Source organism: Heterobasidion irregulare (assembly GCF_000320585.1).
Source record: "Heterobasidion irregulare TC 32-1 unplaced genomic scaffold scaffold_04, whole genome shotgun sequence".
NCBI lineage: Eukaryota > Fungi > Basidiomycota > Agaricomycetes > Russulales > Bondarzewiaceae > Heterobasidion > Heterobasidion irregulare.
The window spans coordinates 907,288-934,017 of record NW_009258200.1 but is presented as its reverse complement, the minus strand read 5'-3'; the positions used below and the strand labels follow the sequence as shown (position 1 = coordinate 934,017).

Genomic DNA, 26,730 nt, shown 5'->3' with positions numbered 1-26,730 from the left:
CTGCTTGGGGATATAAAACGGGGACGCATGCTTTGTGACATAAAAGTCAACGCCTTATCCGCTCCATATCCCACAGACCAGGCACGGGGTGCGGGCGGTAGCTGTCGCAATGCCATGCAGCCCGAAATGTCTGACCGAGCTTAGAGGAAACTGAACTCTGCACAAAAAAGGAATATGATCCTAAACACTCAAGCGACGATCTACACAACAATCCAGTCTGCAAGATAGATAAGTACATACAGACGCGGATTCATTCTACCACTCGTACCTTTATGGAAGGGGAAGGCGATGCAACCTTAACGGCTCCCACAGTAACCCGGCCACCTTTCTCTAAGATCCGAATAGTCTGGCCAATTTCTGCAAACCAAGTCCATCCTTTCTCATGACCATCGCCGCCTTTGATCCAGGGATATTTTGCCTTGCGAATCAAAGACTTGAAGGGCAATGCCATAACGTGCAGATGAAGATGATTTACGCTGTTGAACGGAGGTATGTGGAAGCCTAACCTACGCAAAATAAGATAATGAAGCCGGCGGCAAACGTGGTGACGAGATATGACCTACCGCCGCATCGTTGGAGAGACCTGTAGCTTGTCCAGCTGTTCATGGCCTATCTTTTCCATGTCCTTGACTATCGTCCATTTAGCTTTCCAAAAATTCCTCACGACTAAGAAAAGAAGGCGCAAACCCATGGTCACGTCAGACTTGCTGAGATCCTTAACACTTTCTAGGCTGTCAATCAGCCCCCGGGTTTGAACGAAACACAAAATAGATCTCAGTCCAAACCTACGTGTCTCCGGGGTATCACAAGCACATGATGCGATGCGGCAGGCCTACGGTCTCGAATCACGACGTATTTCTCGTCCTGGATCATGAATGAGACGCGCTTAGGTTGCAATGCACAGAAACGCCTTGGCCTCCTCACCTCGCAAACAATATTGAATCCATTTTTGCTAGTGATGTTGCAAAATACACATTTGCTCTCTGTTGGTCCTGCCTCACCCTTGGAGTTACTAAAGCCTTTGAAGCAGGACAGTAAATTGGGGAAGATGACAGACATAGGCGACAGAAGTAACCAGGAAAGGAAACTGAGTTTGGGTGACTCAGCGGAACTTCATTAGGCACTAAATATGGCGTGAATTGAGGCAGATATGCACATATATTGGGACCAATACTTGGACGCTTGTGGGTTTATCACAAATATGGGGGAATTTGGCCACGGAACACAATGCACTTTTGACAGCACTCCACCTGAGTCCGCCAGCTTTAGAATATCTGTGTCGGTATATAGCAAAATTACAGGTATAATCATGGACTCTCACCTAGCTGAGAGCTTGCCTCAGATTTTGATTGCATAGACTGTAGTCTCTCTCCACTAGCCCACGGGACTACTCTTCCTACACACAATTCCTCGAGTCCCTAACAAAACATTTCATGCATCTCTCAATACAAGTCTGATTGAAACGAGGATTGCCGTTGGATTTCAAGCTTCAACCTTTGACGTGGTCTTGGGATATCCGTATGTAGTGCCGCGGTTTATGCTGTCGTATCTGATGATCTAACGGTCCACGCAGAACTCAGATGTCTCTTCACACAGCTGAGAAAGTTCCGTTCTGATTGTCAATTGACGGAGGTAGAACACAAACCAGTAAGTCCAGAAGTTCAGTCGACGCAATAGCCACAAATGCATAGCTCACCTGTCAGCCTTGGGCATGGACTCCTCATAGGGCAAACAGTTGGTCGACAGTCACTCTTAGAGCAATATGACGATGTAATTTAGTTTGTTAAGTTGTCGTTCTTATATTCCCGTCAAGGTTGCTCGGCTTGACTACAGACGTAATTCTGGTCCAGTCCAAAGACGCATCAATCAGACCGTAACATCGGGTTATGAAAGAGCTTTGTTATATCTGGATGGCGTCATAGAGCTACACCTCATTCTTGTCACCATCGCTGCCGTCTTATCGATAGAGGTGGAACAAAATTGCTGACCCGGGCAGGCGTTGCTATGGGTGGAACAGAATCGTCGACTGTAAGTTCGAGGCCCGAACTTGAGAAGTCATACTGCATCTCTGAGGCGAATCATGATCTCGAGATCCCCTGGCATGGAAAGTGAGAGGTATTTCGGCTCTTGGGGTGAATATTTCAATCGAATGCGAAAAGCTTGTGTCGAATCAGAGGAAGAACGTCGACAGCATCCTCCTTGACTAGATCACGGACGGGGACAATATTAATAGCACTCATGCATTGATGGAGCAAGATGAGCGACTTGGGACATGTTTAAAGTAGAAAAAGGCTCACCAAGGCCATATGGGTTTGTGAGATGACATTGCGACCGCGTCGTCCATGAGTTCAAAGTAAAGAGAGGTCAGATGGATCCCTCTAGCTGTCGCAAATAACCATGTCTCGTACATGCTCGTGCATTTATGAGTTTGATTGACCTATGCCAAACTCGACAGGCATTACTCCATCACTAGATCTATCGGAGAAAATAGCGCCCCGTCATCCTCAACAGTCCAATGGCGTTATGAACCCTTCTAAAGGAGATGCGAAGGACATCATTATCTGACATTGGCGTCACTGAGCGCGAGCCGTAATTCGGGGTACCTACGCACGCAATCATAATTCATATGGGACGCCATTCTGCCATTAATGCGCCTTTGTTTGGGTCGAGGATGGCTGCGTTGAGAGGGTTTGCATGAGATTGGATGTTCTGCCTGGCTGCTACGGCGTGGTGAAGTGCCAGTCCAGGCGTTTCCGCCACAAACAACCCGCAACTTGGAGTCACGAAGCGGAACCCTTGCCCAACCTCTTTCCTTCCAACGCCCATCATATCCGACATTAAGCCCTTTGTCGCCATCGCCGCTGCTCTCGGGCTCAACCCAGCATAGCAAGCCCTCTACTGAGAGTTTCCGAGCGAACAATTCATTTCACATACACACACACATAAGTGCTCGTCAGCGAGAATATCATGAGCTCAGCGCCCGCAGCCCCCACGCCCACATATCCCCGGGCTCCATCGCCATACTTCTTCCGCAGACGCACACTCGGGCGCGCACCGTCTCCGCCGACATGGGCCTGCTACGAGCAGATCAACTCGGACTACGGCGGCGAGTTCAGCTGCTCTGACTCAGACTCGTGTGACGACGACGACGACGACGATGAGTGTGCGCACGACCACAAGCACGACGATGACGACGATGACGATGAGCACTCGTGCTCCGAGGACGGAGAGGACTACGTGGCCGTCGGCCATGGCGCAACAGACGTAGAGAGCATGGACGTCGACGAAGCCGGTGACGCTGAGAAGAAGGCCCATGAGCGCGTCAAGGCCAAGAACAAGGGCAAGCAGCGTGCTGTCGAGCCTGAGCAGGACGTCCTCCGCTCTCCCAGCGGACGCGCAGCTCGGCGCCGCGAGAAGCAGAGACGCCATCCCGTCATCACCCTCCGTCCGATCCTGACCATTCAGAAGAGCCAGGGCTTTGTCTGGAACCAAGTCGGTGTCACTTTGCATCCATTTATTCTTGAACAGTGTCTCGAGTGTTGCTGACCCCTATCTCACTCGACCAGGATCTATTTGTCCCGCCATACATCAAGGACCGATGTTCGTATTCATCTCTTCAATCGCAAACTACTGACTTATATTTATCGTCCTCGCTGAAATTTCCGCCTGTGTTCCTTCCTCCCGCTCTCCTCCATGCCGCTGAATCTAGACATAGCCTCGACTTCACCTCCCAACTCCATGGGCTTCATCTCCACCTCCGCATCTTCTGCCAACACCTCGTACAATGAATATGAAGTCGAAGTCGTCGAGATTCGTGTGCGTGAGGGAGAGCTGGAAGACATTATTCCCTGAGTGTTCATTATTACTCGCCCATCCATTCACTCCTCTCGCTACGCCAATCTGTGTGCTCCTCTTTTACGTAGACCTCCGTTTTCATCCCATCTCCATCCCCTCTTCGCATTCTCCGTCTGCTTTCATGCTTTGTATTCCCGTACAAGTAAATACATTCTTATCTCTCTCTTCATGTCGCCTTACGTTTCCTGGTATGTACGATGCACGTTTTAGCTTTACTGAGGATCCTAGTTCGTTTACAGTATCAAGAAATCAGAATTCGCCAATTTATTTTTTACGTTGGTTTATCGATATCGAAACTGTAAACAACATATCCTCCAAAGCCACAAACATACGAATACATGCTTCAACGTACACGGTCTTCGAAGGTCCGTTTCAATCAAGCAACGCCCTCCCTTGTCTCACCAATCGTTCAAACTCGGTCTTAGTCATCCCCTGGTTCACGACATATTCCAAGATTTTGAGCATGACACCTTCCAGCAGCTCCTTCTCTCCGACCAGGCTCCTCTCGTAGAAAGCAGCGGCCACAGCCGTCGCCCAGACCTGCGCATTGACTTGAAGCCCGGCAGGCTGTGTCATGGCGCGGCGCCCGACGACGCTCTCGAACGCGCTGTCCAGCCTGAACGAGCCATCAAACAGCTGGAGCCTCGCGAGCGCGACCACGCGCCCAATGTCGGCTTGTGGGCCCGGCGTTGGCTCTGCCACATCTGTGGGCGGTGGCGACTTCGGCCTGACGGCGGGCGAGGGGCTCCGCCGCCGCGGCTCTCTCCTGGGGTGCAGCCGTCTTGGCGGAGGGGCGTCGGAGTCGTAGCTCTCTAGAGTGCTCATCGTCGAGAACGTCGCCGTGCTGTCAAATCCGTCGTCGCGGTCGCCTTCTTGGTCTGGATCAAGTTCATCCGAGCTGCCGTCGCCGTCCGAGCTGTGAGCGGGACTTGGCGACCTGGAGCGTCTGGGCAGCCCACCAGTCGTGGATGGACTCGCATAGCCGAGGATCCATGTAAACGTGTTGAGGACACTGCCAATGTTATCTTGTAATAGCTGACCCCAACTACTGGTAGTGGTTGCAGGAGATGCAGCGTCGTTCCCTAACCTCCCAGACGGCGCGCTCTGATCATCAGCGTCTCTCACCGCCTGCTGTCTCTGGCGCCGCTCCTGCCGCTCCCTCTCCATGCGGCGGTTCCTCTCCTCCTCATCAACCGCGACAAACGAGGTGTACTTGCTGACGAGCTGATAACGCACCCCGAGACGTACAACCGCAGCCTTCGTGATCTGCTCCTCCGATGCGACCCCAAGTGCAGTTGGGCGAGGTCCTCTGTGCTCCTGCAGATCCTGGATCAAGGACTTTGCCGCGAGCGTGTGCAGAAGAGACACACCAGACGCCGTGTGCGGAAACCTGACCTGGCTAACTTTAACGGGGAGATTGAATACTTCGTCGTAGCCATCGACGCGGCCGCTGAGAATGACCTGGTCGGGAGTGCGCTCGGTCTTGATGATTGCTGTGAGGCGAAATCGCTCGTTGTCGTAAACCTTGTCGATATGAGGCGGAGTTTGCTGTATAGAATCAGGCGGTGATAGCTCAACTCCAACGACTGTCTCGCTCGGCGCGGCAGGATCAGGTTGTTGAAAGTCGGTTGTGGCGATCCCCCAATCGATGGTGACGTCGTTGACGCACGAAGATCGGCCTAGACGAACAAGGCGAGCGCATTTGCCTATAATTTCTGCTGTGTTGATGGCCATCAGGCACTCTCCATTACCGCTCCTCGCGATGGCTTCGCACATGGCACTGGAGGTAGTATTACCGATACCCAAAGTGAAGACGCGAAGAGGGGCTTTCGATGCTGCTGCCGCTGCCACCGCTTGTGAGACAATGTCGGCGGTGTAATCGATCTCATACACCTATGAGTTTGAGTGAGCTTCGTATATTATCCTGGATAATCTTCGCACGTACATCACCGTCTGTGAGCACAAACACAACAGTGGGCATTGTCTTGTCTTTTCTTGCGAAGACATGCATCAACGCTGATGCTATCTCTGTACCACCGTAGTCTGATCCCATAGTTCCGACGCGACTGATCTGCACTCTATTTGAAAAAAGGTCAAGATGATACCGATAGTGAGCTCACCGCATTGTACAACGTTGCCTGATCATATGTAACACTTTGAGGCCACAGCGAGTCACAACGGGTGCCGAAGCTGTAGACGTTGAACTTGGTTCCATTGTTAGGCAAGGCTGGCAGAAGCACCGTCAACGTGTTTTTAGCAGTCGCAATTCTATCGCCTGCCATACTCCCACTTCTGTCGACCAGAAAAAGAAATTCTTGCGCGGGCATCGGTGGGATTTTGAATTTTGGAACAACGACAAGCTGCAATGCGATGGTGCCCTTGCCGTCAGGATCAGTCTCGACAAAGCATCGTGGCAAGTCAAGGCCTTGCGCTTTGATCACCAGCGCGAAATCCTGCGCAAGGAAGGTCGAGGAGCGAAAGCGCGCTACCATGCGGCGCTCTGACCTTTCCTGCCGATGCGTTCGGTGCGCAGACACACGGACGGCATTTCCGTGACTCGGGCTCGTCACGTCTTCCGGGCGAATAATTCCGCTCGTCTGGATTTTCGTTGTGATACTCAAACGAGTGGCTTGCGTCGCAGAGGCCGCATCAACCATTCCAGCTGGCAGTGGGCCGTAGCGCTGCGGGCCTACTGCCATAGGAATCTGAAGGCGAATTTCGTTCGGGTGATCGTTGTTCATAAGATTCATGACACACTGATACACAAACTCGTCAGTCAAGTATCACTGAGAATGAAGTGGAGGATGATGCACCGTGAGCCTCGTCGTCACGTGAGTCTTGGCAGGAATAGATCCAACAGAAATCGTGAATACTGGAGGTGTTGGTCAGTGTGAATATGTTGATGCGCTGTCTGATGGGCGTCACTCGCTTACCATCCCCTGTGGCATATTCCACTAATCCTGCAATTTTACCTTGTTCGATAGCAGCTGCGTACATGCTTGATGCCTCAGCTGCCTCCTTTACTTCGCCCACAATCACCCGTCCATCCTCTGGCTCCATCTTGAATGCGCAAACGGCTGCGGATGCAGGTTTGGGAAATACATACTTCGCCCGACCTGTGTGGTGATCACTATTATTATTCCATTTGCTGAACATCTAGTCGCGGCGTGTTGCATGTCTAGACGAGTAGTTACACCGACCTGTATCATCCTCCAATGGATTATAGAATACGTGCGACACGGTCATCTGTGCAGATACTTCAATGACATGAGTTCATCAGCTTCGATATGCCTCGATGCTCAGGCTGCTCACCATCCACTACAAGCGCGCTGACTTTCACCTCCTGTAGTTCAAGGTGGAGGGTTTGCCCATCGGGCCCGACATGCAAAATTGTGGTCCCATTGCTAGCTGACATGATGAAGGGGGTGCAGATGCTAGAAAGAAGTCTGCGCAGTACGATACATATATCATATTCCTGAGGCGCCAACCCGAAGCAGGATATTGCGGAAAAGGGAATGAAAGTGTTCACATGACGCGACTCTCGAAGGCGTGGAAGGAGAAGCATTCCTTGAAAAGGGTGTCCAACCATCGCAAGTGGTCCGAGCCGCCGACTTATGAGTATCTGCGCTCATTACTGCACGCTGAACTTGATGCTGATAGGCTAAAATCGGTATAGCAAAGGTTAAACCTAGGTACAGTCGAAGCATGAGTATACACACCAACAGAGATAGCAGAAAGTAAGGGGAGATGGAGGAAAAGGTCCCATATACTCAGTAATCTCATCCGATTTATGAATGGCAGCATCGTTGTTCATGAAAGCCGAACGAAGGGGATATTCTCATGCACACAACATGGGATAGGCAGAGGGGGTGACATCTCTTGACCAGGAAATTCACGCCACTTGAAAATTTACCTTTCAGAGATGAATCGACGGAGCTGATGCGTTGCAAGTGAGTAGATCGGCGTGAAAGATTCTTAGCTAGTGCAGGTGGAGGAAACCAATGAAGTCCTTGTGGTTGAAACGTTGATCGCTCTGATGATGGCCGCTAGACTACAGCTAGAGGGTGGGAAATGTTATAGGCGGCCGCATCTCGCGTAGCTCGCGTCTGTCTTCGGACACCCATATCCTCTCTTCTCTATACAAACTACAATCAGCGATAAGCCCTGCACCATCCTCCTTCATTATATCTGTATATCTTCCTCCCATACAAGCTGGAGCCGGTAATCAAGATTCATCCTCCACAACGACAACCCAAACAGCAGTAACGACCCTGATTTACTCGTTACGGAGCTGGTAGTACTGGTACATAATCTTAATCCATCGAGGGCGTGCCATATGTGGCTTTCAAGGTTGCATATGATCAAAACGCCATGAGGAATCAGGATATTCAAATGCGAGGCTGAGCTCTATCAAAGTAAACTCAAACCTTTTCAAGGCGACCGTGTGCCCATACGTTGTGGGTGCTCTATCGGCGAAAACGATGAAGGTTCCGCCGGTTGTCTCGTCCTTGACTACTGCGGCGATAATGTCGAATACCATTTTCCTTACCTGGGCTTCGATTTCAGGTATGTTGATCTCCTTTTCAAAAAATACCTTGTTAAATGGCTCTAACGTTTAGTCGGAGGGTTTAAATCATGGGTTTTTCTGTAGGGATACAGTCAGCTGGCGTCTCTCACTGTCGTGTTTCCGGACCGAATGTTCTTGGCTGCAGAGGCTGTCATATTGTCATTGGCTTTGGTGGGGCCACGGAACGAGAGTGCGAGAGCAAGATCGATGTCGTTGTGAATAGTGTCGAGCCGCATCCCCACGAGTTTGGATGCAAAAAATCATACAAGCTATGCATGGACCTCGACCTGTGGAGGCCAGGTCAGTTGAGATAAATTTGCGTACAGAAAGATATTGCTGACTAGATTTGTTAGCTTTTGTGGTGGCAGGTATTGATCGGTAGAACTTTCGCAACGGTCCGCATGCACTCGCAGCGACTTCTCCGAAAGAATGGTCTTTGGAGCGTATGTTGAAAGAAGCGTACAAAGTTATCGCAGAGCATATAAGGAATATGATCCTGTTCGGTACGAGAAATGGCTAGTTGAACGAATCACGTTTTCTTGTCCGCACATCATCATCCGGCGTGAGCACGCTTCTCACGTCGATGAAAACAGGAGATGCGGAAGGTGATCCGGCAGCTGAGTGTAAATATATATCGAATAAATCTTTATTCCCGTAAAATTCGACCCCTTTGGAACATAGAAACGAAAAAAAAACGACATGCAATCAAGACCGACTCTTCTTCGGTGGCAAGGCTAAAAGTGAGATGTAGCAAGGGTCCGTGCTCGACCTTGCGCTCCGCCTTCAAGCTCAATCCAAATTTCCGAAATTTAATCCTGCATTGATCCTTTCCAGGCAGAAGCTTAGAAGTAACGGTCGGTCCTTGTCCAAGGTGCATGACCCTGATTTAGTCACAGCTAAGGTCGATCTGTCGAGCGCACGTCCAATGTAGCATGCAGATTGGCGTCCATTTGGACAAAAAGGTCGTACCCAATGACTTCCTCCAGAAGGCGTGTGCCCCGGTACGGAGAACTCACTTTCGATGCTGCTGTATGATGGCACAGAAATACTGGTGTTATTCGAGAGCGAAGTATTCTGGCCTAGTGAAATCGAGAGCGGGTATAGTATGTGATGAAACCGAGAGCGGGTATAGTGATGAAATCGAGAGCTAGCGATACAGTTAAGTGGTGAGTTGGTGAAACATGACAAGAGAGATTTCGAAATAACCACAGAAACGGTCAATGATACAGCAAAAAAAATTCCAACCTTCAGTATACAATCCTTTCACTCCATCACACGCTCAACCCTTGATCTTGGACGCAATATCGTCTTCCGCCGCTTACCCGTCGCACTCTCAGCCAGGCTCGCCTTCTCTGAAGTCCGTTTCATTGCCATCGGTGTGGTTGACACAGGAGCGAGTCCCCGGGCTTCAGTTCTAGTCGGTATCAAGCTGGCTAGCACGTCGAAGCTCCTATCACCGATCTTCCATCCGTCCTCATCCAATTGCTCCCTGAATATCTCAATAAATCGTTTAGATGATCCTAAGATTTGAGCCGCTGCGAATGGACCGGGTTGGGTATTCATCTCTTGAAGAATCTCCTCTCTAGCATAGAGCGGAAAGAACAACACTCGAAGCCTTTCGATGAGGTCCGCGTGCGGCTTGCTGAGAAATTTTCGGAGGTCTGCCTTGGAGAAATCGTCTGGGTAAGATTGGTGAGAGAACCATTTATGTTTTGTCTTTCCGCCCACGGTTTCGCCGTTGACTCTACGGTATGACTGATCGAAAAAATCTGCCACTAGTCCGGGAAGGTCCTCAATGTTGTTTTGCTGGTAACGGACGCTATGGTAGAGGAGAACATGGAGGAAAGATTCTAGGTCGTCTCGAAGTTCATGGACCTTTCTAGGTTGTTCAAGGATGGCGGTTGAAATGAACTGCCATGTACCCTGAAAATGTCCGACTTAGATATTGAGTGTGGTAACAAGTGAGACGAGAACCCACCGTTCGCCAATCTTGCCTAGGTGATTTCTCCTCGCTGACCCTCTTTGCGAGTTCCCAGTCAATCAAGAGGGCGTGACCATCATCCGTGATCAAGATGTTGCCTCCACTGATGTCTTGATGGAGAACATCGACTTTGAATGCCTCCATATGCGCTGAGACATCGCATCGAAAGTGAGCACATACTTGAATACGACCACAGGGATCAGCGCACCTATTATTGCCTCTAAAAGAACTTGACATAGTTCTTTGGTCGAATTGAACTTTGACAGCGGGCGCCCCAGATCCTTCAATACCAGCCGGTAGTGTCTATGCTGCCTCACCTCTGGTTCTCCGCAGCACCAGTCCTCGTCAGTGAAATCATGTGTGCGCGTTCGTTGTCCTTCCACATCACCCGCGCATGCAAGACGGGGGATATGAGAGACATCGTTCGCCGCGAGCTTCCGATATGTGTCACCCTCTTTCTTCATCTTATCCGCTTCATATCGCCAAGTATCCTTTAGATAAACCAACTCCCCCGTCTCCAGATCTAGCGCCTCGTAGCCTTTCGTGCCCCTTCCGACCGGGCTCCCACTCTGCCATTGGGGCACAGAAGCAACGAAGAATCGTACTCTTGCTTTACCCATTTTTATCTCGGGGTCGTCATCCACCACACAGAACTTGCGAAACGAGTCGTCTGTCGAATACCGTGTCTCAGGGAGACGTGAGGGTTCTCCCTTCGCCCTCGCCAATGCGTTTGCACGCTCGTCAAGTTTCTTCTTCGTCAACGTAATCTCTCGGGCCGTAGGCTTCGATATGGAGGTGTCATACCCCCGTTCTGCATCGGAGAGGTGGTTGAAAAGCCACAGGAACCTCGCGAGTGGCTTCGGGTCATCCCTCCAGGCCAAGCGCTTCGTCACAATAGCTCCTGCACGATCCCAACGTATGAATCGAACATAGTCATCGAGAAAGAGGATGGAAAAGGTGAAGCAGCGATGTTGGGAAGCGAATTGACATGCCGTGTAGGAGATGATTTGGCCTCGACTCTTCATCGAGGCCTTGGAATCATGCTCGAAACTGTGTTCCTGGCGAGATTTTCTCGATTTTGGGTCCGAAAATGGGTCTTCGCTTGCAGTTTTGCGTTCGATGTGAAGCTCCATGCGCTCAAAGTCTGTAGTGGGCGGGCCATTGTATGGGCGTTTATAGACGGTGATGTCTGGTTTACGCCAAAATTGATCGTCTCTTTCCTTGGTTGTGTTGACTAGGACAAGATCGGGGCATATCTCGGCTCTGTTGACCGCATTGATCTACAGCATGGATATGTCTGTCAGGAGACATGTTCCGATGCGATAGAAGAAAACAATGCGCACAAAACTATTCTCGAATCCAAGTTTTTTGATGAGTTTGGCCCGAAATTTCCCTCTCCATTGTTTAGGAAGACTTGGCTCTGTGTACGGTCGACCTGGATTCATGAACGCCTTGAAGAAGTCCTCAACGGGCATAGGTCCAACAAATTCGTGCGCCATATCTTTGACGAGTCTATCGTATTCGGATTCGTGTTCTACAACAAACTTAGATGTGAAGCGTTCAGGAAACTTGAGCTTTAGGGGGGTGCCACTGGGGATTGGTAGGGATACCATATTTTGGTTAGGAAATTGAGACGAAGGGATGTCAGAGGGGTAAACTTACGAGTCTCAGAAACTTCAAGTACTGCGTCCAAATGTGGCCTTTCCGTGCCGTTTCTTTTGTGTCAATTCTGCGCCACGATCCAAGCTGAAGTTGACGGTGGCTGATGGTGGCTTGGTGGTCGCAGGCCAAGCGTGTTCATGGTTCACAAACATTTCTAGCTCCGCGATTTGGATCTCATCACGTGTTCGCGTCAGGCTCGTGACCTGTTGGACATCAACCCAGGCCTGCTCTGGTCATTGACTCATAGACTAGTTCAAACCTGCATTGTGATTTATTTATGTCCAACTTGCAAGGGTCCTGGGGTGTAATCTCAGTCAAAAGTTAGTTGAGGGAAATAGAGGTGCCTCTGTTTGAATCTATTTGAATCTATTTAAATATTTCTCCCTCTTAAGTTTTAGACTTTTTAGAGGTGAATTGAGGCAGATCCATTGAAATACATTCTTGTAGATTCACCTCAATCCACATATAGGCTGTTTGACACTCAGATATATTATTGATTATCCAAAAATACCAATATTTTTATACTCATTCATATCCATTTATTTGTGACTAATGTAACTATTCCCATCTCCTCTGCCCTGAAAGAAGTGAAAATTTCATCTACTTACTAGTCAGAGATATAATGACTGGGATCATTATACTCTGACAAGGCAGAGAGCAACCTGAGCAGCATGATGTGAAATATGAGTGGTAAGCACATCTGGAAAACTACCCCTTTGTATTAGCTCCAGATTATATCTAATAGTGTCTGAGGGTATCTAAAAGTGTTAATAGCATTTAAAAGTGTCTAATTTCCTAATTGGGAGCAACACATTATGAGCATTAGATTGGTTTCATTTTATAATATTAGCACTAATTTCATACCAAGAAGTCTTTAATTAGCAGTAGGAAATAGTAAGTATTTTTACTATAAGTGAGAAGGTAAAGATGTGGCACATTCTATACTATTTCAGCATATTACTCTTCTTCATATATGCCTACACCATTATCTTGTAGCTCTTTTACTGACTTTCTAGCTGCCTTTACAAGGGATATAGAAAGAGAGAAATATGCATTGATGCCCCCAGCCACTTTGTTGGCAGCTTAGCAGCTACCACAAGAGACTATGAAGACCCTAGTACATCTGGAAAACCACCCCCTTGTATTAAGCTCTAATCAGCTATAATTAATGGTCTACTATACTAAATTATGAAAGATTAGGATTAGAAATTTTTAGCTTACCCTCCCCCTAAACCTGTTCTAATTAGATATAATTTTCCTAAATTAGAAATTATTTGGATTGATTATAACTTGAAATTTCGGAAAAATCATAATAAATCAAGCATCATAGTTCTCATAGCCTTCTTATAGAGTCATGTCTATTAGAGCACTAGTTAAATACCTAAACAAAGAATATACCTTATAACAAACTTGCCTTTTGCCAAAGTTAAACCAACAACCTCATATATACAAGCACCCAGGACAGATGCTCTAAGCCACTAAGCCACAAGGTCTAAGATATAAACTTGGTAATCTAAATAAGTAGACATAATATAGGCAACTTCAACATCTCTGATTTTACTCAATATTTATCTTTCCTCTCTCTTATAAATAAACAGGTCAATAAATACCCAAAAAGTCAGGTCTTTCAGGATTTAGTTTGAACACCAGCTAAGAAGATAATAAACCAATGGAAAATAAATAATACAATTTATATAGGGTAAAAACAAATTGTGGCACTTACACAATTTGGATTTAGAATGTGTAAAACTATGATTGAGTATAATATTCAATGGGACTCTACTAGTATAGACAATGCTACCTTAATTTGCAAATTTGATCAAAAACATGATTATGAATAATTGGCCATAATTAGCTCAAATTAGTATTATCAATGATTATCAATAATTAAGATCCAATAAGAGAGAAGGGTTTTCCAAATAGCCACTAGTGAGGTAGAGGATGAGGACAAGGGTATATATATGACATGCCTATGTATAAATAAGCATAAGATTGTTGGAGATGATCTTAATATGCTTAGTGCACATATTTCCTACATAGCAGGCAAATATATTATTCTGGCACTACATACCAACATAACTGTTTTTTCCACAGCCCAATAGCTAGAGAAAAACACTAAATTTGAGTATCTTCTGTATAACAAGGCAATGGACAATGTGGATAGCACTGAGAATTGTAATATCAATAGTAGTGATGACCATGTGCTGCACAAGACAATGTCAACCACTGCACTAATAGACAAGGTCTGCAAGGCTGCATGTAGCATATCCCTAAGCCCAACCTACATGTTGTGTCCTGTAATGACCAGTAGCAGGCATTGGCTAACAATGACAACTTCAATGATCTTGTGTGCAAGGCCAAGGTAGTCATCTGGAAAACCACCCCCTTGTATTAGCTCCAGATTATATCTAATAGTGTCTAAGAGTATCTAAAAGTGTTAATAGCATCTAAAAGTATCTAATTTTCTAATTGGGAGCAACATATTATGAGCATTGGATTGGTTTCTAATTTTATAATATTAGAATTAATTCCATACCAAAAAGTCTTTAATTAGTAGTGGGAAATAGTAAGTACTACCGCTCTATCAGTGAGAAGATAAAGATGTGGCACATTCTATACTATTTCAGCATATTACTCTTCTTCATATATGCCTACACCATTATCTTGTAGCTCTTTTACTGACTTTCTAGCTGCCTTTACAAGGGATATAGAAAGAGAGAAATATGCATTGATGCCCCAGCCACTTTGTTGGCAGCTTAGCAGCTGCCACAAAAGACTATGAAGACCTTAGTACCTTGGCCTTGCACACAAGATCATTGAAGTTGTCATTGTTAGCCAATGCCTGCTACTGGTCATTACAGGACACAACATGTAGGTTGGGCTTAGGGATATGCTACATGCAGCCTTGCAGACCTTGTCTATTAGTGCAGTGGTTGACATTGTCTTGTGCAGCACATGGTCATCACTACTATTGATATTACAATTCTCAGTGCTATCCACATTGTCCATTGCCTTGTTATACAGAAGATACTCAAATTTAGTGTTTTTCTCTAGCTATTGGGCTGTGGAAAAAACAGTTATGTTGGTATGTAGTGCCAGAATAATATATTTGCCTGCTATGTAGGAAATATGTGCACTAAGCATATTAAGATCATCTCCAACAATCTTATGCTTATTTATACATAGGCATGTCATATATATACCCTTGTCCTCATCCTCTACCTCACTAGTGGCTATTTGGAAAACCCTTCTCTCTTATTGGATCTTAATTATTGATAATCATTGATAATACTAATTTGAGCTAATTATGGCCAATTATTCATAATCATGTTTTTGATCAAATTTGCAAATTAAGGTAGCATTGTCTATACTAGTAGAGTCCCATTGAATATTATACTCAATCATAGTTTTACACATTCTAAATCCAAATTGTGTAAGTGCCACAATTTGTTTTTACCCTATATAAATTGTATTATTTATTTTCCATTGGTTTATTATCTTCTTAGCTGGTGTTCAAACTAAATCCTGAAAGACCTGACTTTTTGGGTATTTATTGACCTGTTTATTTATAAGAGAGAGGAAAGATAAATATTGAGTAAAATCAGAGATGTTGAAGTTGCCTATATTATGTCTACTTATTTAGATTACCAAGTTTATATCTTAGACCTTGTGGCTTAGTGGCTTAGAGCATCTGTCCTGGGTGCTTGTATATATGAGGTTGTTGGTTTAACTTTGGCAAAAGGCAAGTTTGTTATAAGGTATATTCTTTGTTTAGGTATTTAACTAGTGCTCTAATAGACATGACTCTATAAGAAGGCTATGAGAACTATGATGCTTGATTTATTATGATTTTTCCGAAATTTCAAGTTATAATCAATCCAAATAATTTCTAATTTAGGAAAATTATATCTAATTAGAACAGGTTTAGGGGGAGGGTAAGCTAAAAATTTCTAATCCTAATCTTTCATAATTTAGTATAGTAGACCATTAATTATAGCTGATTAGAGCTTAATACAAGGGGGTGGTTTTCCAGATGCTCTACAATATTTGTTGGTGATGAACATCCTCCTAGAGTCCTCCTTGCCACAATTAAGTACCTCGGAGCCTGTCCATGTCCTCAGTGCCTCATCAAGAAGAGCCAGATCTCACAAATGGGCTCCAAGTTGGATATGTGGTGGTGTAAAGCTATCCGCCTTGACATCCCTATCCAATGTACTGAATTAGAAACTGCATGTAAAATCATCTTTCAGAATGGAGTTCCTGTCTGCAGTAAGAGAGTCAACAAGGTCCTGGGCAATCACTTTCTTACTCTAACATGGGTGCATTATCTCATAGAACATCTTTGGTTATTTGCTCATTTTGTGTACAGAATATATTTTTGCACCAATTCTATTAATCTGGATCAAATTTCTTCTGGATGTTTGTTGTTGATCTCTTGCATGAATTTGAACTTGGCGTTTGGAAAGCCACATTTACTTACCTGATCCATATCTTGTATGCTGAGGGTGGTGACCAGGTTCAGCACTTGAATGAGCAGTATGTTTGTTACATACTCGTGTTTGGTGGATATTAACAAATCATAGATACAGACGGGTTCCACCATTCGGTGCAGACGCCATATGAAGATTTCATAACAATGCGTCTGCCATGAAGAAACCAGCTGCACGAGACTTCAAAGATCTTATTCAGGTACGTGTTCATGCATGCTCACTCAGTTTATGCAGTGTTTATATATTTCTGCAGTGTGCCATTCCTTGTTTTGACAGCCTGCTACCTGCACCCCACCATGCCATTGTTATGGACCTGCTTTTTGCTCTTGGAATATGGCATGCTTACGCTAAGCTGTGGCTCCACACCAACTCAACATTGACATCTCTTGAGTTGGCAACAACAGCACTCAGCCAACACATGCGCAAATTCAAAGCTACTACCTGCGCATCCTATGAGACAATGGAGCTTCCAGGAGAAGAAACTCGCCATGTACGACAGCAAGTTGCCAAGGCTGCGAACCAATAAAAGAAAACAACAGCACTCAGTGCAAAGAAGAAAAAACTCACACAGCCAGGAAAACAACGGAAGGACTTCAACATTTCCACATACAAGAATCACACGCTTGGGCATTACGCCAAGACAATCCGGCTCTTCGGTACGATAGATTTATATACATCGCAAGTCGTAAGTCAGCCTCTTTTTTGAAGCATCTTGGTTGACTTGTTACGAGCAGGGAGAACTTCAGCACCGCCACTCAAAGCACTGCTTCAAAAGGACAAACAAAAACCGGTTCACGAAGCAGCTCGCACAACATGAGAGCCGAGAACGTGTTTTGCACAAAGTAAATGAACGCATGATGGCCTCCAGTCAACCCCTCCCAGCCCCTGCTGGTAAGAAGTTGGCTGCTCGTGGTGATGCCCTCCTATGCACGCGTCCAGAAATGCACCATCATATTGCTAGGTCTGTCAAAGAGTATGACTACATCACCCCTTGGCTTACCAAGAACCTCGGGGACCCTGCACTCAAGGTATGCATGTATAGTTCCCGATCAACATTCTCACCTCTTACAAGCTTTTTTTTCTAGAGGAATTTCTTCCGCGTCTTCGGGACTACCTGCTTGCACGCTTACTAGGCAAAATTTGGGACGGTGACGAGCACAGCTTCACAGATGCAGAGGGGAGACAAATTCTATTTGACAATGACCACCTTTACCGACACAGCACTGTACAGATCAACTACACGACATATGATCTACGTCGAGCCCAGGATTCCATCAACACGCACAGTCATGCCGATATCATGCTACTGTCGCATGAAGATGATGGCGACGCAACCCCTCCTCACCCCTACTGGTATGCCCGTGTCATCGGCATCTACCATGTCTTCGTCATGCACCCGACCCTGTCGCCTGAACCTAGACGGCTTGATTTCCTTTGGGTCCGCTGGTTCGGCCGCGATATGGGCTCGCCAAGTGGATGGGCCGCGAGACCCCTACATCGTGTTGGATTTGTCGATAGCAACGACCCGAGCGCATTTGGTTTTGTTAATCCTCAAGATCATCTGCAAAACTGTCGGAGTATGGCCACAGATGACGACGCATGACCGGCACTGATAACGCCGTCACTGCCAATAAACATCATCGTACCCATAATGCATGGTGAGCTATCTAAATTATGGTAACTCTTCGTACCATTACCAAACCCGCCACTCTGGCAGGGGTGGCCATATTCCACTTCTCTCATCAGTCCTGTCCATGTGCGGCCACATCCTGCATACTGTACAATATACAAGCTTTATACAATCAATGACAATGCATTTTGATTCCCACCAGAGTGACAATAGATTGCGATAATCATATTTGTGGAAATCAATCAGAATAGTACATAGCGACCTAATATGCATCGTATGCTATGCAGATTACTATGCGATCACCGTGAGTCACCTTTAATTACCATTACCATTCCTTCCCGCTGTTGCCTGCCTCGTAGATCTTTTTGCCACCACCATCGGAGCGCCTCCTCTCGTCGTCCTCCCCTGTGCTAAGCCCGCAGCTGCAGCTGTCTTCTTGCGGGGCCGTCCGCTCGTATTCTCCAGATCTGGAGCTTCAGCACCGCTCGGTGACGTACGTTTTGTGAGCCCATGGGATTGTGCCGGGATATGCTCAACTATCGTGGCTTGACTGGCCGGGACTTGTCTCGTGCGTTCCGAATTGTGCTTGGTTGTGCTTGGGATCACCGCTGTGGTGTGTAGGGAATCTGCCGGAAAGCTAGAGCCTGGGGCTGTTGAGACTGGCATCGCGTGAGGAAACGACTGGTGATCAATGTTGGGCGCAGGTATATGCATGATTGGAGGAGCATGTGTGGCCCCACGGATCCCCCCTCCTGGTTGAGGACAAGGAACAGGGACTTCTGCATGCATGTGGCGAATGATTAGTACTTGTATAACGTCTGTACAAATTTTAGATGCATACCAGGTCCATGAGAAATCTCAACGAGTACTGGATCAATGGGCGGCTCATCATGTGCCTCAGACGAAGATAGAGGCAGTGGTAATGCCCTTTCATATCCCTCTGTGGTAGTTGGAGTGGGGCTATGGTTGCTGGCACTGAGATTGAAGTCTGCAATGGTTTCTGTAAGACTCGGTGCCAACGAGAACTAGTTTACCAGGATATGTGTGGAAACGCACCTCGCAAGTTTGTCGCATGGGCCATTTGTCATGTGGCATGATTCTTGATCATCCGCAGCCAATCGTCGTCCTCGTCAACATTGGCTTGTGAAGGTGCAGCAGCACTTAACATCCCTTCAGGGTGACCATACAATTCCCTAGAACCAATCTATATGAGTATCTGGTTCCGTGGAGACAGGACTTACCCACTCGTTCATCCACTGTAATGTCTCATCAGCCCATGTATTCTCCTCGTCACCGAGTGTTGGGCTAAACATCTTGATTACCATGTAATACAGGATGGAGTAATCAAATTCCGCCTCTGCACCCTTGATGCTGCCTGCATTCCATGTGGTCGTGCTGTTCATTGCAAAATATCCCTGTCATTCATTGGATATGTGAGTCAGTGTGACCCGAAAGGAAATGAGTAAGCATAGACCTGAACCACTAGGTATGCAACTAGTTCAGGTGTGACGCGCGTGATCCGACGTTTATTTGCATTGCCGCCCCGACCAGGTTGAACTTTGGCAATGGCTGATACATTGGGTCCTATTAGGACATGACGAGCAACCTAGAGAGGGCTTCAGTTAGGGAGATGAACAATGGTTGAAAAGCTTACTTGGAGAAGTAGTGGGCCTCGAAATAAACCGTCCGCGACCGCATCGGAAGAATAATCTTCAGGCTTCTCATATACGAAGGAGGGCATGAACCGCGGGCTTACGACAAGACGGCCATCTAGCAATTTTGCCCGGGTGCTGGGATTGCCATAATGTCATTGAACGGACGTGGCAGAAATGGGCTAGCATACCTGACTGGATCGTCCTGGAACAGGCGTGCGTACCGTGCCGGAATGATCTGTTTGGTATACTGTGCATGATTGAAGCCACGCTGGGCTTTGTTGTCATGGTCGTCGGCCGCGCTGGGGATCCAATTTGGTATGTACAACTTGATTGCATCTTTGAGCGTATGGGCATCAGTCGCTCGGCCGTTGTTGGCACGCTGGTTCATCTGAATGTTTCGTGGAGACATTATTCAGCACCACAAAGTGAAATGATGCTTGCATACCTCTTTGGCAAGTTTAAGGAGTAAATCCATATCTGGGGTCTTGTCGTAACAATCACGAAGACCTGGGATGGAATCCAGGATCGTGTTAAAAATCTTCCAGTCACTGGTGTATGCATGAACATCCCTTGAAGTGATAATTTAGTACATAGACAATATGAGTACTTAAGTTGTAAAATGACAAACCAATTCCTTACTTGTGCAAGGTCCGAGATGGCCTGGGTCTCATCATCGAACTCGAGGTCTTCGTTGGCCAAGTGTTCCATGATGGTGTTGCCATTGAGGAACACCATCTGGATGTTGCAATATAGGTCTACAACCCGTCGTAGATTACGGGCGGGTTCTAGGAAGGATTTCATGGTGTCGGTCAACCTCCACGCTCATTGAGCGCTATCAGCCAATGGACCACAGCTGATGGAGAACCACTTACCGTGGCTGTTTCTTCGGACTTCCATGATAATGTTCAGTGGGGGATATGCCATCTGTGTGAGCTCCGGAGGCGCCTGTGGGTTCCACCATCATGAAATGTCGTCTAAAGGTGACGTAGAGACAGAGTGATGGTGCACGACAAGATAGAGTTCAAAAAAAACGTGAGAACCACAGCCAAATACACCGCAAATAGAGCGCTCACTTCATGGTGTTCAAGTCAAGTGGCCCATTATCGTCAATTCACAGCTCGTATGGGCCCCATTTTATTCATTGTTCGACTGCTTGCTGTGTTCGTGTGTATGACTGCCTGTGCTGGTTGTGGAACCTCGTGCAACACTCCACGGTCCCTTAGCGCGCATCTCAGCAAATGTTCCAAATATTCTGAACTTACTGCTGCAGCGTCAGTGAACCGGAAAAGATTTTGGGACGGCAAGGCAAGCGGGGGGTCCAAGCGGGTGAAGCGTATTGTTGGTTTGGAGCATCAGGAAGATGGAGAGCATGCCGGAGGATCTGAGCTGGTGGGAACACTGGTATTAGCCTTGTTCCCTGACCCCAGTGCTGTCATTGCTGACCCTGTCATAGCTCCCAGACACTGTCACCGGTCAAGATATTTTACTAGACATTCAAGATGATGTGGCGGCACAAGTGTTCTTGCGCCGCTCAGGTCGGCGAGTCCAATTTCCTAAGCGGCTGGTCGACTTTCTCCCTTCCATGGTGACCCCACTCGCGCATATTCCAACACGCCGTATGCTGTCTAATCAGGATGCAGTGACCATCGAGGACAATTCACCACCCATAGACACATCCCTCGATCACGCACCTGACTCGGCAGACAAAGACCTGCCCACCCTGGCTTGGATTGAGACCACGCCCAACGATTTTGGTGTCTTTTGTTCATATTCTGGATGTCCCACAATGGATCCCGAGGCAGGGCAATCATTAGATAGTGTATGTGACTCACCAGTTTTTGCAAGAATGTCGATGACACCTGCTTCGTTGGAGTCCCAGCCAACTTTGGCCACATTGCCTCTTCCGGAAGAAGCGGTGCTCTCGAGCACCCAACCATTCACCAACCGATCTTCTGAGCTCCTGCTGGGATGGCACTATTCAGGTTCGAACCTGAAGTCAGGGGGGGAGTTTGACAGGCTGGTGCAGACCCTGTTACACCCTGATTTCAATCTAAAAGAACTGCCAGGAGTCTCGTTTGCTCGTGAGACCAAGAGACTGGACAAACACATTGCTAATCCAGATAATCCACTGCAGGGCCAAGATGGATGGCATCATGCGTCAGTAGATATCCGTCTGCCGCCCGTCGACAAACAAACAGTGAAACCTGAGAACGAATCACCTATTTTCACAGTCAGCGGTGTATTCCATAGGCGCCTTGTGGATATCATTCGGGCCACCTATGCTTCCCCAATCTCTTGTAGCTTCCACATGACTCCGTTCCGCCAATTCTGGTGCCCTACGCCTGATGCTCTACCCATTGCCTTGTACTCGGAGATCTACTCGTCTACCACCATGATTGAGGCCCATCTAGAAATTTCTGGCATGCCACGCATTGGCCCTGACGACACTCATGAGCGTGTCGTTGCGCCCCTCATGGTTTGGTCAGATTCTACTCACCTGGCCAACTTTGGGTCCGCTTCCTTATGGCCATTTTATTTGCAATTTGGCTCGCAGTCGAAATACACTCGGGGGAAGCCCACGTCGCATTCAGCCCATCATCTGGCATATATTCCTACGGTAAACATCTATTTACATGCATGCACGATATATGTTACTTACTGTACACTGCCAGATCCCCGACAAGATCCAGGAAGCCTATATGAAGGTATTCGGAAAGGCAGCCACATCAGCGATGCTCAGGCACTGCAAACGTGACCTGATGCATGCGATCTGGTTGCTCCTGCTTGATGCTGACTTCATGGAAGCGTACGAACATGGCATGCTTATTAACTGTGGAGATGGCATTGTCCGTCGCATATTTCCCCGGTTTTTTACATATTCTGCCGATTACCCTGAGAAGTGCCACTTTTACACGATTCTGACGTTGATTGTTGCTCACATTAATCTTCGGGGCAGGGTTCTTCTTGCAGGTATTCGATCACTTGCGAAATGTTTGTGCCCGCGATGCATGGTAGAAAAGACCCAGGTGTACAAGATGGGCTCCAAACTTGATATGCGGCTGCGCACAAAGACGGCCCGAGTAGATAATGCACAACGCCGACACACTGTCGAGATTGCACGGAAAATCATCTATGAACAAGGCTATGGCATTGAGAGCATGGCTGTGGACGCACTCCTTGCCAATAAATCATGGGTGCCCACCCGGGTAAGTTATTCTTGTTATACACTAGACCCAGTAACTCAATCAGCACCACTGCAGAACGCATTTTCCTCAAAATTGTCCAAATTTGGGTTCAACTTCTACGACCTGTTTGTAGTTGATCTCCTCCATGAATTTGAGCTCGGGGTCTGGAAGGCAATTTTTACGCATTTGCTACGCATCTTATGGGCTGCTGGTGGGGATAAAATACAAGAGTTAAACAGTCGGCAAGTACTAACTGGTCCAGAGAGAATTGGTGCATGAACTGAGTTGGCACGGCGCTCATAGGTACCGACAGATTTCATCTTTTGGCCGGGACACGATCCGGCCGTGGCACACCAATGTGTCAGGCATGAAGAAACTAGCTGCACGAGATTTCGAAGATATGTTACAGGTAAAGCTCACATACTGCATACCTGAATATTTGAGAGCTGAGACCGTATGGATGACAGTGTGCAATTCCATGTTTTGAGGGCCTACTTGATGAACTGCACAATCGGCTTTTGATGGATTTATTATTTGAGCTTGCAACGTGGCATGCACTTGCCAAACTTCGCCTGCACACTGATACTACCCTAACATTCTTTGAGCAGGTTACCACATCACTAGGAGTTCTCATCCGAAAATTTGTCCTGGTCACATGTGCGCACTTTGACACAAAGGAACTGCCATCCGAAGAAGCTGCGCGTGGTCGCCGAGAGGCTGCCATTGCACAGAAAACAGCCCAGACTACCAGTGTTTCCCCCGCAGTGCGACAGCCCACCGGTCCCAAGCGAAAGGTGCTGAACCTTGCAACCTATAAGATGCACGCACTGGGGGATTATCCTGCGACAATACGCCGATTGGGAACGACGGACTCCTATACGACGCAAACGGTGAGTGTCCAACAGTGGTTTTTTGACACCTTCAATCAACTATAATTGATATGTTCTTAGGGAGAGGTTGCCCATAAATTCTCGAAGAGGGAATACCAACGGACGAACAAGCAAAATTTCACGGGACAACTTGCTACTGCAGAAGCTCGCGGACGTGTTATCACCAAGTCACAGGCTGATCTTGGTCTTGACAAGCCACAGGTCAAGATTGATCGGCGCCGGAAGGTGAAATGTGCTGAGGATCCACTCCCCTACACCCTCCCAACTGCCCATCACCACATTTCGGAATCAACTCGCAATTGGCATAGCATCTCACAGTGGATGACAGAGCGTGCCGGTGACCGCGCCATCCGGGTATGTGCTCTGCATTGATCATAGGATGTATACTCATTTGTACTAGGACTTCCGTATGCGCCTAACTGACCACCTATTGGCACGTTTCTTGGGTCTTGCATATGAGGGCGATGAGCATTCATTCACCGAACAACAGCACCTTAATCTGGAGATCAGTCAAAACCGTATGTATGAGCACAGCATCCTTCGGATCAACTATACCAGTTACGATATGCGACGTTCTCAAGATTCTATTAATCCTCGGATGCACCCAGACGTGATGGTACTCTCCCATGATGATGATGCAGGGCCCAATACGCAGCTTCATCCATATTGGTACGCACGCGTACTAGGTATATTCCACGTAATGGCGCGGTATGTTGGACCGAACAGTCAGTCATCGGATATGCTCCGAATGGACTTTTTGTGGGTGCGATGGTTTGGGTTGGACCCGGACATGCGCACGGGATGGCAGGCTAGGCGACTCCCCGCAGTAGGCTTCGTTCCAGAAACAGATCCTGATGCATTTGGGTTCCTTGACCCACAAGAGGTTTTAAGAGGTGCTCACCTTATTCCTGCATTTCATCATGACCTCGCCGAGGGACTTTTGCACCCTAATTCATGTGCACGCCGCGCAGACGAGGCACAGGACTGGAGCCTCTTCAATCCTAACATGTAAGTGCCATGGTTCACATGTTAACCTCAGCTCACACATCTCACGGGTGTAGATTCGTAGACCGAGACATGTTCATGCGGTACCGAGGCGGTGGTGTTGGGCACCAGGTCACACGATGTTGGGATCGGATTCTACAAGGTGATGCACCACCTCCATCCGAGAATGAAGTGGTGGATGAAAGTGCACAGATCCTTGCTGCCGCCGCAGGATCTAGGGATGGTGACGAGACTGCAGAGGTAGAAGACCATGATGATGAGGGGTTGGCAGAGCACGCAGGGGAACAGACAGCAGAAGAGGAGACCGAGGAGGACGTTGACGCCATCGCAGGGGTTTCAGATGATCACGCTGTGCACGACGATGACATCCTCGCACGACACAACTATGGCACATTGTAACTTTACCCCGCTGTCTTAGTTTCTAATCACAGTGATAGCTTGTACTCTAAGACTCTCGCGCCGTCACCTGAACATCCGCCGTCGCTTAGGGGTGACCCATCCGAACATCCCGAATGAGCCGGACTGCTGTCTGCAACAACGTCTGCTGCTCCATAATTTTTGGTCCAGTGGGACCGCCATGCTTCATCGCTTGGGGGATACCGCACTCCTAGTCTCATCCCGGTTCTCACGGCGCGCGAAGGGCTCGTGAGCGCTGGTCATGGCTTGAGGTTCGTGGCATTGCTGACGTACCTTCAAGGCTATCCCCACCCCTGGCGAGAGAATGGGAGCAGGCATGGCCCCTGGTGAGCGGTGGTCATACTCCTCAATCCATGGCGACACGTGGTCACATCTCAGCGCGCCACAACCTGCGCCCACTTTCGGACACTTTTGCTGATGATGTGGTCCGCGGTGTTCATATGATCCCGGGATTTGCTTACGGTCGCACGTCCGAACTTTTAGCGCATTCAATTGCTAGAAAACATGAAGAAAACAAACCTGACGGGAATGATGACGAAGAAGACCCTGAATGGATGTATCAAAATGAGTATGACGAGTGCTGCGAAGAGACCGACTACCTTTTTTATTATGTCGGAATGTACGCATTTCTTATTCATCTTGCAAGTCATGACTGACAGGCACCAGGTTTGCCGACCGTGATATGTTTATGAGGTTCCGCGGTGGCGGAATAGGCCATAGAGGTACACACAGTGTTGACGAGTACCTCCAGCAGGATACGTACACCCTTGACCCCGAGGATCTCACCGAAGAGCACGAGGCACCTTTGAATGGCCCGAGCAACACGAACGCCGCCACGGTCAGCGCTGCCGAAGCCGACGTAGCGTCAAACGACGCGCACATGAGCACTGCCAATGCCACAGCGACATTATACGTGGACATGCCGTCAACAGAGGGTGATGCTGACGGTGTTGCCGACAAAGGAGGGGGAATTTCAGATAGCGAGGACTCGGGTATGCCGGAGGATCCTGAGAACATATCAAAGGGTAAGAGTCGTGAAACAGCGGGGGAAAGCGACACCCACGATGATGACAAGGACGAGGACGAGGAAGAGGACGAAGAGGATGAAGAGGACGAGGGCGAACATGAAGGCGAGTCCGAGTCCGGGTCCGAGAATGAGTCCGAGTCTGAGTCCGAGTCCGATGATGGGAGCGGCTCGGAGGATGCTGCGGACGAGGGATCAGAGAGCGGGGACACTGACGACGAGGCCGACGACGAGGCCGTTCGAGACCGTGAAGGCTACGGCCCACTGTAGGTCACCTAACTTGTCGCCCGTGCTTGTTTTTGTTGTGAGTCGATAGAACTGCATGGCCTAGTAGTTGTTTTCACGCGAGGTAGCTGTAGCAAGCTGGTT

At 47.8% G+C, this 26,730-nt stretch overlaps 13 protein-coding genes across 13 annotated transcripts; 8 read left to right on the top strand and 5 right to left on the bottom strand.

Annotated features, from left to right (window-relative positions):
• Positions 1–307: 307 nt before the first annotated feature.
• Positions 308–987, bottom strand: HETIRDRAFT_242619 (uncharacterized protein; the record flags this gene model as incomplete). The annotated part of the gene is made up of 5 exons (XM_009546759.1): positions 308–506; positions 564–630; positions 688–726; positions 786–864; positions 925–987. Coding segments are annotated over 5 exons (447 nt in total), but the record flags the coding sequence as incomplete, so codon positions are not given.
• A 1,831-nt stretch (positions 988–2,818) lies between these two features.
• HETIRDRAFT_439461 (uncharacterized protein) lies at positions 2,819–4,130 on the top strand. The gene is made up of 3 exons (XM_009546758.1): positions 2,819–3,492; positions 3,567–3,600; positions 3,710–4,130. The coding sequence occupies exons 1-3, from the start codon at positions 2,968–2,970 to the stop codon at positions 3,850–3,852; spliced, it is 702 nt and encodes a 233-aa protein (XP_009545053.1). The 5' UTR covers positions 2,819–2,967; the 3' UTR covers positions 3,853–4,130.
• Positions 4,131–4,227: 97 nt separating this feature from the next.
• Positions 4,228–7,270, bottom strand: HETIRDRAFT_316848 (uncharacterized protein; the record flags this gene model as incomplete). Its single annotated transcript, XM_009546757.1, has 7 exons — positions 4,228–5,748; positions 5,801–5,926; positions 5,976–6,611; positions 6,669–6,727; positions 6,789–6,971; positions 7,056–7,112; positions 7,168–7,270. The coding sequence occupies 7 exons, from the start codon at positions 7,268–7,270 to the stop codon at positions 4,228–4,230; spliced, it is 2,685 nt and encodes an 894-aa protein (XP_009545052.1).
• A 1,220-nt stretch (positions 7,271–8,490) lies between these two features.
• Positions 8,491–8,804, top strand: HETIRDRAFT_416800 (uncharacterized protein; the record flags this gene model as incomplete). Its single annotated transcript, XM_009546756.1, has 2 exons — positions 8,491–8,722; positions 8,776–8,804. The coding sequence occupies 2 exons, from the start codon at positions 8,491–8,493 to the stop codon at positions 8,802–8,804; spliced, it is 261 nt and encodes an 86-aa protein (XP_009545051.1).
• Positions 8,805–10,272: 1,468 nt separating this feature from the next.
• On the bottom strand, positions 10,273–11,902 carry HETIRDRAFT_473828 (uncharacterized protein; the record flags this gene model as incomplete). Its single annotated transcript, XM_009546755.1, has 4 exons — positions 10,273–10,359; positions 10,401–10,552; positions 10,612–11,683; positions 11,747–11,902. 4 exons carry the CDS (start codon positions 11,900–11,902, stop codon positions 10,273–10,275), a joined length of 1,467 nt encoding a protein of 488 aa, XP_009545050.1.
• Positions 11,903–16,482: 4,580 nt separating this feature from the next.
• On the top strand, positions 16,483–16,688 carry HETIRDRAFT_416799 (uncharacterized protein; the record flags this gene model as incomplete). Its single annotated transcript, XM_009546754.1, has 2 exons — positions 16,483–16,601; positions 16,655–16,688. 2 exons carry the CDS (start codon positions 16,483–16,485, stop codon positions 16,686–16,688), a joined length of 153 nt encoding a protein of 50 aa, XP_009545049.1.
• Positions 16,689–16,712: 24 nt separating this feature from the next.
• Positions 16,713–18,158, top strand: HETIRDRAFT_119492 (uncharacterized protein; the record flags this gene model as incomplete). Its single annotated transcript, XM_009546753.1, has 5 exons — positions 16,713–16,754; positions 16,809–17,045; positions 17,127–17,240; positions 17,290–17,583; positions 17,628–18,158. 5 exons carry the CDS (start codon positions 16,713–16,715, stop codon positions 18,156–18,158), a joined length of 1,218 nt encoding a protein of 405 aa, XP_009545048.1.
• Positions 18,159–18,510: 352 nt separating this feature from the next.
• Positions 18,511–20,764, bottom strand: HETIRDRAFT_119491 (uncharacterized protein; the record flags this gene model as incomplete). Its single annotated transcript, XM_009546752.1, has 10 exons — positions 18,511–18,644; positions 18,683–19,003; positions 19,027–19,210; positions 19,427–19,600; positions 19,660–19,791; positions 19,840–19,975; positions 20,029–20,228; positions 20,286–20,409; positions 20,469–20,595; positions 20,713–20,764. 10 exons carry the CDS (start codon positions 20,762–20,764, stop codon positions 18,511–18,513), a joined length of 1,584 nt encoding a protein of 527 aa, XP_009545047.1.
• Positions 20,765–21,692: 928 nt separating this feature from the next.
• HETIRDRAFT_54372 (uncharacterized protein) lies at positions 21,693–23,304 on the top strand (the record flags this gene model as incomplete). Its single annotated transcript, XM_009546342.1, has 4 exons — positions 21,693–22,457; positions 22,513–22,739; positions 22,797–23,046; positions 23,101–23,304. 4 exons carry the CDS (start codon positions 21,693–21,695, stop codon positions 23,302–23,304), a joined length of 1,446 nt encoding a protein of 481 aa, XP_009544637.1.
• Positions 23,305–23,326: 22 nt separating this feature from the next.
• HETIRDRAFT_315304 (uncharacterized protein) lies at positions 23,327–23,960 on the top strand (the record flags this gene model as incomplete). The annotated part of the gene is made up of 2 exons (XM_009546751.1): positions 23,327–23,434; positions 23,493–23,960. Coding segments are annotated over 2 exons (576 nt in total), but the record flags the coding sequence as incomplete, so codon positions are not given.
• Positions 23,961–24,236: 276 nt separating this feature from the next.
• HETIRDRAFT_316274 (uncharacterized protein) lies at positions 24,237–24,927 on the top strand (the record flags this gene model as incomplete). Its single annotated transcript, XM_009546750.1, has 2 exons — positions 24,237–24,269; positions 24,316–24,927. 2 exons carry the CDS (start codon positions 24,237–24,239, stop codon positions 24,925–24,927), a joined length of 645 nt encoding a protein of 214 aa, XP_009545045.1.
• A 380-nt stretch (positions 24,928–25,307) lies between these two features.
• HETIRDRAFT_148423 (uncharacterized protein) lies at positions 25,308–25,622 on the bottom strand. The gene has a single exon (XM_009546749.1). The coding sequence runs from the start codon at positions 25,535–25,537 to the stop codon at positions 25,346–25,348; it is 192 nt and encodes a 63-aa protein (XP_009545044.1). The 5' UTR covers positions 25,538–25,622; the 3' UTR covers positions 25,308–25,345.
• Positions 25,623–25,690: 68 nt separating this feature from the next.
• On the top strand, positions 25,691–26,631 carry HETIRDRAFT_163142 (uncharacterized protein; the record flags this gene model as incomplete). The annotated part of the gene is made up of 2 exons (XM_009546748.1): positions 25,691–25,956; positions 26,004–26,631. 2 exons carry the CDS (start codon positions 25,691–25,693, stop codon positions 26,629–26,631), a joined length of 894 nt encoding a protein of 297 aa, XP_009545043.1.
• Positions 26,632–26,730: the final 99 nt, after the last annotated feature.

Excerpts from the sequence above, each read along its gene's own strand:
- HETIRDRAFT_439461 (XM_009546758.1), top strand. The coding sequence starts at position 2,968 with ATGAGCTCAGCGCCCGCAGCCCCCACGCCCACATATCCCCGGGCTCCA. Across the intron at positions 3,493-3,566 it reads AGGGCTTTGTCTGGAACCAA|GATCTATTTGTCCCGCCATA; the intron begins GTCGGTGTCACT and ends TCACTCGACCAG. Across the intron at positions 3,601-3,709 it reads GCCATACATCAAGGACCGAT|ACATAGCCTCGACTTCACCT; the intron begins GTTCGTATTCAT and ends CGCTGAATCTAG.
- HETIRDRAFT_148423 (XM_009546749.1), bottom strand. The coding sequence starts at position 25,537 with ATGAGACTAGGAGTGCGGTATCCCCCAAGCGATGAAGCATGGCGGTCC.